We start from the raw sequence: 14,277 nt of genomic DNA, 5'->3' as shown, positions 1-14,277 counted from the left end.
ACAACCACCAGTTCAGCTGATGAAACTTGTGTTCCACTGTATGGCTGTAACAAACCACCAGTTCGGCTGATGAAACTATCTTGACTTGTAGAAGCCATCACACACCAGCTGACCATCAAAGAGTCAAAGCAACCAGCTTGTGAGTGGCAATATCTTTCATTGTGTTTCAGCTTGTACATGTTTCGTCCTCAGTGAGTTTTCTGGTTAGCTTAGAGAAAGATACTTTCTCAAGAGGCAGGACAGGACCTACAAACTACCAAAACACCAACCTAAAAGAAGCACAGCTTTTAAAAGCACAAAATCTGTGCCCTAAACCATCTCACTAATTGTTAAACTGATCAACTACACCAACATGCCAACACTATTGAAAGATGACAAAATAACTGGCATTGTTCCAATTGAAAAGTGCATTTTCCTGCTGGTAACATTAGAGATTCAAGATACTTAACACTACCTGCTTTACAATACTTGATCTTCGGTCTGAAAGTTGAAGACTTAATGGGTTAATGAGATGTTTGAGAAGTAAAGGAAAACATGCATACTCAGCAGCCCCTAAAAAAACAAACAAGTGAATTGTCTTAGACGAATTACGTTAAGTAAATTGACCATATACACTAGAATAGTAACTTTAATACTAGATATTTGAGTTCACAAATGCAGCAAAAAGTAACAAAACACAAGAAGATAAAACTAAAACTTTTTTTTCAGTCACAATACTCCCCCATTCCCCCAGGGTTCACATGCCTGATACCTGCAACCACTTACTGGATCATAACAACAGACTCTAATGCATTGAAAGCCTTCCATAAAACAATTGAAAAAACAGGCCTTCACAGCATTTTGTCATTGAAGGGTTAGAATCTCTTCCTCGTTCAATGTCATCCAGATCTCCTTGATTGTTAATGGCTATATTCTGATAGAAACAGTTCGTAAACCAGTCACTCCTAGACTTTCCGACTGTGTTTTCAGGGCCTTGCCTAGGTTGACCATCAGCTCATATAACTGCCTTAGTGCCAGTCCAAAGTGAAACTGCTATCTGACCAGCTTAAGGCATAAACCTCCACAATCATGCCACATATCGCCCCAATGCAACATAAGCAGCTGTGAACACTAGAGTCTTGGAAACATAAGAGTGTCTATGGTTTAGGATTTTTTAACCCTCTTGTTTGGGGATTTTTCGCCTATTATACTAATTGGTTGGCTATGGACAGGGCACTCAGCCCACTCTCTGTTTTGGGTCCTCACACAACAATCAGGGCTTCTCATGTCACCTCATATGGGTCTCTCTCTCTCTCTCTCTCTCTCTCTCTCTCTCTCTCTCTCTCTCTCTCTCTCAACAGGTGCAGGCTGCAGCATTGTTTTCCTTTCTTCTATAGCAGCAGTTGATTGATGGTGATTGCAACAGGATGAACAGAAAGCATGGAGTGACGCAACTGACAGCAAAGCCAAAAGAGGACTATACATGCTAACAAGTAATGTCTCCGAGCAGCCCTCTTAGGTAGTCACCCAGAAGGCAGTGCTCCAACAAGTGGAGATGCATCAGGCAACCTTTCAAATGAAGTTCAAATCAAAATGATGCAATGCGGAAGTAAAAAATAAGATCAATGAGATTAGAGATCGAAAAAAACACATGATGCATAAAACCAAATGAGAACAATGTGAATTAATCCACTAGTGTACAATCAAAGCAAATAGGATAGCCATCACCAAAGCCAGGAAGAAGCAAGAACAGTGCAGCCTCCCTTGAGTTACCACATCCAAGCACAAGAATTTTACACCCAAGGATAACCACAATGGGATGCAGAAGTACAACTGATCCCCAAAGGGCAAGGGCACTCAAGTGAGTGGCAGCCTCATGAAAGAAATGTGAAGTGTCCAAAAAAGAGGGCACCTTGTCCTCCTATGGTGGACACACATGAGACTGTAACAGTTAAAACATCTCAGCTCATATGCAGAACACCAAGGAATAACAAGTTACTAGGTGCACATAGACACTCCAGCATAGTCACAAGTGGCAAGGGATGAGGACAATGACAGAAACAAGGACACAATGGAGGACATTCAAAATCAAGGAAATAGGATGGAGGATGGGGATGGGGATGGGGATGGCACCAAATTAATATTTTGTACTTGAAGAGCACCAAAGATTCACCCCAATTTAAAAAAAAACTTTGAATTTTGAGAACAGGGACCATGTGGTGTGATATCATCAAAAAATTGTGGGGGATATCCATTGCTACCTTCAGTTAACAAAAGGGCACAGAATTTTAACTTGCAAGCACTTAATCTTAAAAGCAGAAATTTGCAACGAAAAATCAAATCAAAAAATGGAGCTGAAATGCTCTTGCACCCAAACACAAAAAGAAACTAGTCCAAGGCCAGGCGCCCCTTGTGTATTTCTATATCATTAGCATCAGAAAGCCAAACCAAATAGTGGAGCTAGAATGCTCATGTACCTCAAAGTAAAGAAATATCGGCCCCAAAGCTTGGCACACCTTGTGGTATGATATTTATCATAATTGAAGAATGAGTACAGATGTCACGGATCTGTCATGCTTCAGCACTTGTCTCCAACTCTCACCAGCTAAGACCAAGAGCACTAGATATGAGCCAAAACCGCCAACATTCCATAGAGGCATAAAAAGAACAAACTGCCCAACATCGGATCTTGCACGAAAACCCTGATCTGACAAAACCTATCCTGAGGGATTTCTCCACAAAATTTCTAATCTCAATGAAACAACATATAGATTTGAGACCACCTAGGTCCCAAAAGAGCATCACTCAACTTTAGACCATAGCCACGTGGAATGGGCAGAATGGGGCCTTGGAACACAGAAACATCATCCCCTAACAGACCAAAGTGGGAATCATGTTCCCCACAGTTGGAATGTTCCATGTGCAAGGTGTCACAAGGAACGTTACAACAAGGCTATGTTGGGAACAGAACGTTCCAACAGGCACTTACTGGTTGCATGCCCGTTCGACAGTTTGGACCATTCAACCGCATCATCTCCTTCTCTCGCTCCATCTGCGACTCTGCCCACAGCATTTGCCCACTCTGTCTGTGACTCTACCCACCCTGTCACATAGCCAGCTGCCACACAGCACGCTACTTGCCCAGCACCTGGGCCCTGCTTGCAACCTATGCAGTGCACTCTAGCCTCTCTCTCTCTCTCTCTCTCTCTCTCTCTCTCTCTCTCTCTCTGTGGCTTCAGCCTGCTGCCCACTCATCACAAAAATCATAAATGGCTGCTGCTGGTTCCTCCCATGGCTGAGCTCAGCGCAATGCACCTAGAGATTGGTTATGGTGGGAAGAAGTGAATGCTGAGTGCTCTGCTCGTGGTGGAGTGCGTCGATGGATGTGCAAGCTATGTCCTTGTGGGCGCGCAAATGGGGCTTATAAGGTGTGCGCTCATTTCTTGGGAGAGGAAGGAAAAGAGGTGCACTTTTGCACACAATTGACGCATGAGAAAATCAGTTGCACCCTCTTTGAGAACAACTACAACTACACCCTCATCCTCCCATGTCTAGAGTGTATTGGAGGTTGGGGCATCTACTTCTGATGTACCTCGCATATGATGACAAAGCACCCTTGAGGCTTCGTGGGATCCGCAGAATAAGGAGGAGATTGATGCTGCCGTTGCTCGCTTTTTCTATGCAAATCACATTGCCTTCCATACTGTGAGGTAAAATTTGTAAAATAATAAATGTTTGTTGCTTATCTATTAAAATTTAATGGAATAAATCTTAATTTGTAATGATAAATCCTGATTTGAACTTTGAAGTTTGTATTCGATACTATATGTTTGAAATCCGAAATCACAATGTGTAGTGTGTCTAATAGTCCATTAGGTCAGACTTCTTCAAGGGAATGCTAAAGAAGGTTGTCGAATATTACCCTACTTACACACCACCATCATCAGAGCACTTGCTACTACTCTCTTGGAGAGGGAGACGCAAGGTTGAGCAAGCTACAAAGAATATGAAGATGCTTTGGGCACACCATGGTATGACACTGATCGCAAATGGATGGAGTGATAGCCGCAAGAGATCCATTCATGGTCCAGTAGCATATTCTCATGGTGAGATGTACTTTATTTCGTCTCATGATGCTTCAAGCACATATAAGAGTGCCAATGTATTTGCCCATGACTGGATAGACAGCATTGAGACGATTGGGTCACAAAATATTGTGGCATTGATGGCAAAAAGTGAGCCAACAAATACAACAATTGGTGCCATAGTTGAGAGCTACTATCCCCACATTACAATTTGTTTTTTCATGGCTTGTTGTTTATTTAATCTTTTCAAGGATATTGGTTAACTTCCGTGGGTTGAGCCGACCGTTACTAAAGCTACCGAGATGGTGACCTTTGTCCTCAACCATCAATATGTTCGCCATGAATTTTCAAAGAAGCATAAAAAAATTCTCCTCAAGTACTTCAACACTCGCTTTGCTTACAACTTCTTGATGCTAGATCATTTGAGGGAGTGCAGTGGTGTGGTGAGCATAGTCACAAGGGACGTAGGGGACGCAAGCCCAAAATGCAAGAAACCCATCCTGGAACGTGGGGCCCATCTCCAATGCATCCCGAAAAGGATGCATCTCCATGCAGTGGTCCATCACAAGGGGACACGGCCTGAGACCTCCTGAGGGGGGGGAGGGGGGGGGGGGGGGGAACAAGACGCAACCGATGCCATGTGTCATAGGGTTTGTACTTTTGTATTGTTTCTTATAGTCTTCAATCCACTAGTTTTATTGTTTCTCAACTTGTATTGTTTCTTGCAGTCTTCAATACAAGGACTCATTATTTAGTAGTTACTGTTGGACTTTAGTCTTTGTGTCATACAGCATTTATGATTCCTCAATTTTAACTTTTACTACATTTCTCGGTTTGTACTATCTCTTGTAGTCTTCAATCTAAGTACTCATTATTCAATGTGTACTATTGGACTTTAGTTTTTAAGTTATAACATTTTTTAGCCACCATTTGGCATTGAAAATTATTACTTCTACACTTTAATTTGAGTATTCATTATTCATTTATATTCCAACTTTCAACTTTCATGGCTCCTATATTGTTTAAACTATTATGGGATATTTTTAAAAGGTTTTTGAGTTAAGTTGTTGTATTTGTTTAGTTTCTTTATAGAGTATTTCAATTATGTCTAGAAAACCTATAACTTTTAGGTCCCCATCCCTTATTTTCCTCCATTCCCCCATCCCCTCTGTCCCCCATCCTTCGTGACTATGGCATGGAGACAAGTATTCATCAATGATGAGTTTAGGAACTCCCCTTTGGCTTCTACTCCTACAAGGATGTCATGCATAAATACAGCTAAGGATGTGGGATTTTTGGATGAGGTGAAGAGGATTGATAGCATGGTTTAGCCTATCTTAAAGCACATCTTGGAGTGCATGGTTCCTGATATTGAGATGAGGCACATAGTGAAGGATCAACTTGCACTCTACAGGAATTTCCATGGTTCATATGGTTGTGGTGATGCAAAGGTGGACAAGTTCACTAGAGGCAGTCCTCTGTGGTGGGAGGATTATGGCTATGATGGCCCTAAGCATTGATGCCTAGCAATTCGCATTTTGAGCCAAGCTATTAGCTCCTCTCGTTTGAAGCAATTGTGGCGCTCTTATAACCACATTGCGTCTAAGAAAAGGAGCAACCTTGGTATGCAAAAGGCCAATGACCTTGTCTTTGTCAATGCAAACTTACCTATGCTTTGCAACAGTGTGATAGCAAAGGCCGATCCCTTTACTGAGTGGGAGGTGAAGCAAGAGAAGGAGCAAAGAGTACAGCAAGTCCCAAACTTAGAAGAGATTAAGGAGGCAACAGAGGAGGCAGCAAAGGAGAGCACTAGTGATATGGTCGATGAATCTTGAGGTCCTAGACACATGTATAATGTATAATCATTGATGAGAGATTTATATTTTTCATGTACTAGAGACTAGTCACTATACTCTAGAGTCTAGTTCCTAGTGTGATCGTGACACATGCGATGTATCTTTTTGATAGTTTATTGAGTGCTCACTGCTTAGTATTTATAAATCGTGGCTCTTGACTCTTGACTCTTGACTCTTTGATTCTAAAGTTAATTCGTTACAGTTTTAATTTTTTTTACTTGCATACACACTACACTTTAGTCTTTTTAATAGGTGTTCAAGTCTTATTTAATTTTTTGTCTTTTGCAACATTGATGGCTTTAATAATACAATATCTTACACACAATTGCCAACACCATTCATGGTAAATGCAATGATCAATATGATGTTTAAAGTATTCTTTTAAACTCTAGTGTCTTTGAATACTTGTGAAGTTTTTTGATGTATAATTATTTTTTAACTTCCAATTTCCCCCGTTCCCAGAATGGAGCCTCCCCGTTCCAATCATGTTCTTGATTCCCCCATTACTAGAATGGGCCTCCCTTGTTCCAACTGCATTTACCATTCCCATTACCATTACCATTTCCCGTTCCCCATTCCATGTGGCTATGCTTTAGACAGCTCCACCCTAGTTGGAGCAACCATCGCCTAGCTTCTAACAGCTCCACTTGTAGAGTTGAAGCGGGAGCAGAGAAAGAGGGCAGGCACAATAGTCGAGATACTCAACAGTGCTGAATAGTGAGATAGTGTGAGAGTGAGTCGACGGATAGGTGTGTACCAATGTGGCACACACAAAGAATAAAAGAATGTATTTTTACTTAGGGTACGGTACACTGACACCCGCTAGGGTGAATTCACATGTGTGAAGTAATATATACATGGAAGAGCACGTAAAGGGCTTTTACATCCAACAACCTCCCATTTAAAGGTCTGAAGCAAACCTTTAACCAACTCCCACAAGTTTGATGCAATGCTCATGTGGAGCCTTTGCAAGACTTTTAGTGAGAACATCTGCAAGGTTATCTTGTGATTTGATCTTAGTCAATGTGACTAGACCATCAATCAAAACCTGTCTGATAAAATGATACCGAACATCAATATGTTTGGTATGTGCATGAAACATGGCATTCTTAGCCAAACATACAACGCTCTCACTATCACATCTAAGTACGGGTGTTTTGGATGGAAAACCCAAAATCCTTGATCAAACGACCAAGCCAAATGGCTTCTTTTGAAGCTTCAGTGGCTGAAACATATTTAACCTCGGTGGTAGAGAGTGCTACTATTTCTTGCAATCTAGAGCACCAAGAAACTACCCACCAATCAAGGTAAAGATGTACCCGCTAGTAGACTTGCAAGTATCCAAGTCACCTGCCATGTCTGCATCACAATACCCCTGCAAATCTAACGTACCCTTGCCATAGCAAATACATTTTCTTTGTGTGCCCTTAAGGTACCGTAAGATACATTTCATTGCTTCCCAATGTGCTTTGCCAAAATTTGATATGAACCTGCTTACAACTCCCACTGCATAAGCAATGTCAGGTCTAGTGGCAACCATAGCATACATGAGTGAACCACAAGCTGAAGCATACGGAACACCCTTCATAGTACTGACTGCCTTATCATCTTTCGGGCAATCTGCTTTGCTAAGCTTAAGATAAGGTGGAAAAGGTACACCAGCAATAAGCATATCATCCACATAAAGCACAAGTATAATAAGGCTTCCATCATCAGCCTTTTTAATATATAAGCAATGATTTGCACTCCTTTTAAATCCATGTGAGAGCATGAAGGCATCAAACTTTTTATACCATTGTCTAGTAGCCTGTTTCCAACCATACAAGCTTCTCTTAAGCTTACATACCAAATGCTCCTTTCCTTGTATAACAAAGCCTTCGGGTTGTTTCATGTACAACACTTCTTCTAGATCACCATGCAAAAATGTAGTTCTAACATCCATCTGATCAAGTTCAAGATCCATAGATGCTACAAAGGAAAATAACACTCAAAGAGTGGTCATTTTGACAACATGAGAAAACACTTCTTGAAAATCAATGCCCTCCTTTTGTGTATAGCCCTTGGCCTCAAGTCTGGCTTTATATTTGGGCTTGCCATCCACACATTTGATTTTATAGACCCATTTGTTAGGAATGGCTTTTCAATCCTTGAGCAATGTAACCAAATCCGGAGTATCATTTTGATACAATGACTTCATTTCTTCCTACATATTTAGCTCCCACTTTTTCTTTAATTCACATGATAAGACCTCTTTATACGTAAGAGGCTCACCTTCATATGTGAACAAAATGCAGTCCAAAGAAGGATCAAATCTTTGTATAGGTCTTCTGACACGTGTAGACCTTCTTACCCAATGATCTGTGTTATCAGGTAATGAATCCACATCCAAGGGAATCTCAATGACCTCATTGTTTGGCTGCTGAACTGCCTGCATGTTCAGGTTGCTCTAATACAATTTCAGACTGCTGTAATTCATTTTCAACATCCCCTTGCTGCCCATTTTCATCTGGCTCAATAATGATACACTGATTGTCATAATCAGCATCAAAAGGAGCTGAATTTTCAATGGCTTATGGCTACTTAAGTAACTGATCATGCTGAAATTTAACTTTCTTTGTGTCTAAGTCATTAGATGAGACATTTTTCAGCAGCTTTGACTCATTAAATACCACATCCCGGCTGCATAGCACCTTTTTAATGCTTGGAACCCAAACTCAATAGCCCATTTTACCTTCATCTCCATAACCCATGAAGATGCCTCTATGAGATTTCATGTCAAGTTTGGTTCTGCTATCAACAAATACATGTACATAGCATTTGCAACCAAAGACTCTTAAGTGGTCATATGAAGCAGGTTTGCTAGACCAAACCTCTTCATGGATGCCACTTTCAAGTGCACGATGTAGAGATCGGTTGCAAATATGCACCACGGTTTTAAGTGCCTCTCCCCAAAACGATTGCGAGAGATTAGCTGTGGACAACATGCACCGAATCTTCTCACATAACATGCGATTCATTCGCTTAGCCACACCATTAGATGATGGATTGTAAGGAGCTGTAAGCTCTCGTTTAATCCCATTGTCATCACAAAACTTATTGAATTCTTTAGACACATACTCTCCCCCATTATCTGTTCTTATGCATTTTAACTTTAAGCCTTGTTGAGTATTAACCAATGCATAAAGCCTTTTAAAAGCAACCAATGCCTCACTATTCTGCTTAAGCAAGTAGACCCATAGCTTCCTAGAATGGTCATCAATAAAAGACACAAAATAACGGAAACCACTATAAGTTTTTATTGACATAGTGCAAACATCAAAATGGACTAAATCCAAAATACATGCCTTCCTAGAGGCTCCATGAGAGTATGGACTTTTTACATGTTTACCAAGAACACAATCGTCACAAAAGTCAAGCTTTTTACATATTTACCAATACACAGCTTTTTATATGATTGTGTTCTTCAGCAATACACAGCTGCAATAAAGGGTTTACTAGCAAGGTTGCTGAATTGTAACAGCAAGTGCACACTCTTGTACTTCCAAGGTGTCCAAGAAGCAGATGTTTAGCTGCAAATTTCAGTCTCAAGTTGGAGATGCACAAATCAAATCTGATACATTTGCATTAAGGATAGCTCCCACTTCAGTAATACATCACCAAAATTCCCAAATGCAATGACACAAATGCTGTATTTACCACTGTTTCACTACATAATGAGTATTCAACAATACATGTACCAAGAGAAGCTGCCCCTTTTTTTGAAAAAATATTTGAAGCATCCAAAACTCAAAAGACTCCCACTCAGTAGTGAATCTGCTGCAAATTTCACTGTCCACTCTCAAAACGACTCAAAATGCATCACCAATGTAAAAAGTCCCAAAATTTCTGCAGTGAATCTACTCTAATTGCATAAATACATCTTCCCGAGCATCAAGTACGGGTAAATGTTAGCTTGATTATTTTAGACTAAAGATAATAGAATAGATGTCTCAAGTCTAAATAGCAATGCTATTAGAGTATATAATATGAATACTTGAGGGTAACATGCCAGAACCTCATTCTATGTGTGCAATATACGCTACTACTATCTACAACTTACAACTACATAGATGGAAGTGGATGCATTATACATGAATGATCATACAAATAAGAGAAGTGTGGGCTTGAGAGAGAGAAGGTTGAGAGAAATTGTTTGAATCTCAAATAACCTAGTCTCATGGGAGAATCATATTAGTATAGAAAGCATTTAGCTCATCCCAAAGTGCAGTTCAAACAAGAAAATATGTATCCATTAAGTTGGTACCTTATGGTACTAATACGTAAGGTACGGTACCTAAAGTATGGTACAGTATGAAACCTTTCGTATGTGATACTAGTGCAACTATGGTGCAACTTTGCCACTTCGCATTCCTACATGTCTTTATTAGCCATCCATTGCAGTGAAAATCTGTGAAGGCTACATTCTCTAGAGTATAGAGAATCCATTCTTGGCTTACAGTCCCTTTGTGCAATTTGCCCCCTTAGAAGGCAGTATCACAAAAGGGACAAAAGGAATAATGCAATATAAACCTGGTATAGGATGTCAAAAAGATAAAACAAAATAACCAAATAGTCCACAGGCTAACTGCTCACAAGGAGAGAGTCTAAGGCAAGTAGAGAATTGGAGATCAATGATGCCCAAATATATGTTACTCTAGGTGAAAGAAGGTTCCAAAATCCCATATATCAAGAAATTTCAAAAGCATCTCCTCCTCATGCACTGAAATCACCCCTGCAGCCTCTCCCACCACCCACAGAGAGTATGAACGATGCCCATCCAAGCACTACAAAGGTTCTCTGTTGTGGACATGTAATGTCCCTCAAGTGCCTCACTAAACCTTAGTTCCACCTCCAAATTTTCTCATATAGGGTTGCTATTGCAGTCATTAGACCTAGTGCAACACCTATCTACAGCATCCTATGCCAGCAAATTTCCGTGTAAGCATGCTGTCTTTCTGCTTACTGGGTAACTTTTGACAACATTATTTGCTCTAAAAACCAGCTTGCCAATCACAACTCATGCTGTACTCAACCCAACCATAATAGCCTTGCAATACATGAGCTGATTTCTACCTACTATTTTGTGCAGTGTCTGATCCAGTTCCTTGTAGCTCATGAATCTGAGCCATTACTTCGTCCACAACTTCTAAGTTCTAGGTCATTACCTGTGCCCCTTTTTGAAAGTACAAATGTTTGACATTTCTCAGTTTGGACTGATGGGCTCACCAGTCTTGATTTTGTTACAAGGTCAATGCTACAATGTTGAATCCATTCAGGGGGAGAAAAATTAACACATAGCATATGTAGCTTATTCTTTGGATTTGTCTAAAGAAAGTTACATTACTAATTTTCTCACCTCCATTGTAGGTGAGATAGCAGAGACAATTGGTGCTTCGAAAAGGCCTGTTTATTAGACTTCAGATATTAGTGATGTGCAGATAATGCTTTGAAAGGAGTTTGATGTAACCCATCCCAACTGTCCATCTGCCACTTTACCTAGCGCCTATGCCTTCTTTGGAATTTCTTGAAGCTAGAATATATTTCTATTACTGTCTCAGTCACAATTTTCCATTGCTTTTGGGATTTTCTCCAATTTTCGGATAGACTGAGCTAGCTATCTTGTTTTGAAATACTCACAAAATTCTCCCACTTAGTAGCATGCAAACAACAAAAAACAGCAGATATGAGTGAATGTGCGCATTAGAAAGACCATATGTCATACGCAAGTTGTTTCTGTATGTTTATGTCTTTGAACTATGGAGACATCACCAGCATGAATTCCCTCAAATTTGGAGATCAAACAGTGTTCACTTCCTCACAAGTCCAGGAAGCAAACCCAAGAGATGACATCACACAGAAACAACCCATACCTCCAGCAACAAGCCCTTCTATCCGTTGCATGGCTGCCATACGTACTGACCAGTCTTGTTCAGGAGTTAGCATACTGGAAATTTTCTCAAGTTCTTTGTTGAGCTCCTTCTCAGAATAGACTCTGATTGGCTCTACTGGTTTTTCTGCCACATCGCCATCACCTTCAGCAAACAGAAATCAATAAAGTAAGACAAACATCTATACATTTAAAATATGGAAGCATATACATAGCTGCAAAGGGCACCTGCTTAGCATATAAGATGTGATATGCCAACACACACAACAAAGAAGTGAAAATACTTTCCTTTTGCAAGCCCCTCTCTTATCCAGGTGTGACAAGTGGAGCTCATTGAGAGTTTGACTAAGTAATTGAAAAGGAAGATGCCATGTAGAGCTTGACTAGGTAATTGCAGAGGATGATTGCATATAGTACATCACTGACTAGTCTAAAATGAAGTGAAAGTGCCTTAGAATATTCTAAACACTACATTTCGCATTTTAATAAGTATCATATTAGAAAAAAATTGTTTTAGGCCATGGCATCTTGTAAAAATATGTCTAAGAGCTTATCCAGTACCACAATCCATAAGGCCACTGTTATGACTAATTACTTATAACAATTGTCAGTGAGGAACTTTCCTCATTAACCAAAAACTTACTGTAGCTTAAAGCAACATTTACTTGAGCAGTGAACATTTATTCACAAAAATGCCAAGAAAGGAAAAATAACCATTGAAAACCCTCCCCAGCACAAGGCATTATGTATACACATCTAAAGGAAGGCATTACCTCCAAGAGAATTCATATCCATGACAGCTGGCTTTGCTTTAGGGCTATTCCGTCGCATTGGCCCTGTCGAAAGATTTGAAGGCACTTTGACCTCGGCTGCTCCATATTGGCTTGTAATATTATCAAATGTGGAGACCTTTGGCTCAATCTTCTCAAATCTGGCCATTATTTCTTTAAGCTGCATTAAATGAAAAAGACTAAAATCAAAGTCTGCACAGTTTATATCCATATTCTGGTTAGCACCACGAAGCAAGAACAACTATACACAATGCCATTTATTCTGGATGGGGAAATAATCTGTTAATCCTTGCCTGTGACGGCCGTAAAGAGTGTTGCTGTAACTCATCCCGCAGCTGTGAGCCTCCTTGCCGATACATTTCCTAAACAAAGACAGTCACTGCTAAAGATTAAAAACCAGCATCCACAACTTTAATAACAGTTGGCTGCAGTTAAAACTTGCACTTTACTGCAAGAGTTAAATACACTTCAGCTTTGCAAAGTAGGACATCTCAACATTTTTCCAGACTCTCCTGCCGGCTCTCATTCTTAAAGTACAATGAATACATGCATTGACATGGATCCTTCCACTAAATAGCACTTCAGATGCAGTCTGGGTAATAGTGGTCACTTGAGCGAATGCCTTGTCCAATGTCAGGGAGTCTAAAGATTTAGCAAGAGTCCACAATAGAACCAACAATTTTATAGATGATAACATGACCTAAAGAGAAGAAAGTAAAGTATGCTATTATTAGCAGCATGTCCCTATTACTCCTCTCTTATCCACTAACCCATATTTGGTGTCAATAGTCTTATGATATGTTATACCTTAAGGCTTGAAGCATCTTGCATAAGCCCACATGTTCAGTGTTAGTCAATCAACTACCAGTGCAACACACGTCATCAGCATAGCTGCTACATCCGCAATTGTCAATTTCAATTGCTAGACCATCATGGACACCACATCAAAAATATGAGCAAAGAGAAGTGAAGAGAAGGCACAGATGTAACAGCCCCCCCTGTTAGATGGACATTCCCTAGACAGGCAGGAGCAGCAGGTACAGAAGAGTGCCATGTGGCGGCTGATGTGTCACGCAAGCAGAGTGCAGTTAGTTGTGCTCCCAATTTTCAGGCTACAGACTGTGGAGACTGCCATCTCGGTTCATGGAGATTGAGATCTTCGAGGCGGAGACATATGCAGACATTCTCTCTGCCTCCATGTATATTTTTGCATCCTTATACAGCATTCTTCACTGCAGATTTTGTGTGTTTCTTCACTGCAAATGACGGTGTGAGACCTATGGGACCAGCCTTGCAGTGGCAGTTTGGAACTGTAATGGAGCCATCCAATTGGATGTGGGAGCTTGGAGGAGACAATCAGAGGGAGAGATATAGTGTTCTACTCAGAGACACATCAGGGACCACATACTACACTTCCACCGGTGATAGGCTACAAGTGGGACTCAGCTTGCAGGAAGGAGACACGCACAAACCACAGTAATCGCAAGTTGGGAGGAGTGGCAGTGAAATTCAGGGAGGAGCTACAGCAAATGATCCAAGTAGTCCATAGAGATGAGCAAGCCAGATACATGTGGGTGAGAGTGCGTGGTGAGGAACGCACTTTGTATGTTGCCATATGCTATTTCCCCCCTAGACGTCCT

The 14,277-nt window shown here is 40.6% G+C and overlaps 1 protein-coding gene across 1 annotated transcript in view; it reads right to left on the bottom strand.

The window, feature by feature from the left end:
• The window catches only part of CLASP (CLIP-associated protein), a 79,687-nt gene that overhangs the window by 31,292 nt on the left and 34,118 nt on the right, over positions 1-14,277 (bottom strand). Inside the window, exons 4-7 of the mRNA XM_087680209.1 lie at positions 12,931-12,999; positions 12,620-12,797; positions 11,830-11,991; positions 455-552 (exon numbers count right to left, since the gene is read on the bottom strand). Of these exons, the coding sequence (XP_087536335.1) occupies positions 455-552; positions 11,830-11,991; positions 12,620-12,797; positions 12,931-12,999 (507 nt within the window). The remainder of the gene's footprint in view (positions 1-454; positions 553-11,829; positions 11,992-12,619; positions 12,798-12,930; positions 13,000-14,277) is intronic.

Source organism: Lygodium microphyllum, chromosome 6, assembly GCF_053477565.2.
Source record: "Lygodium microphyllum isolate KBCC chromosome 6, Lygodium_microphyllum_v1.1.10, whole genome shotgun sequence".
In the NCBI taxonomy this organism is placed as follows: Eukaryota; Viridiplantae; Streptophyta; class Polypodiopsida; order Schizaeales; family Lygodiaceae; genus Lygodium; species Lygodium microphyllum.
This window is presented reverse-complemented; position numbering and strand designations above follow the sequence as displayed.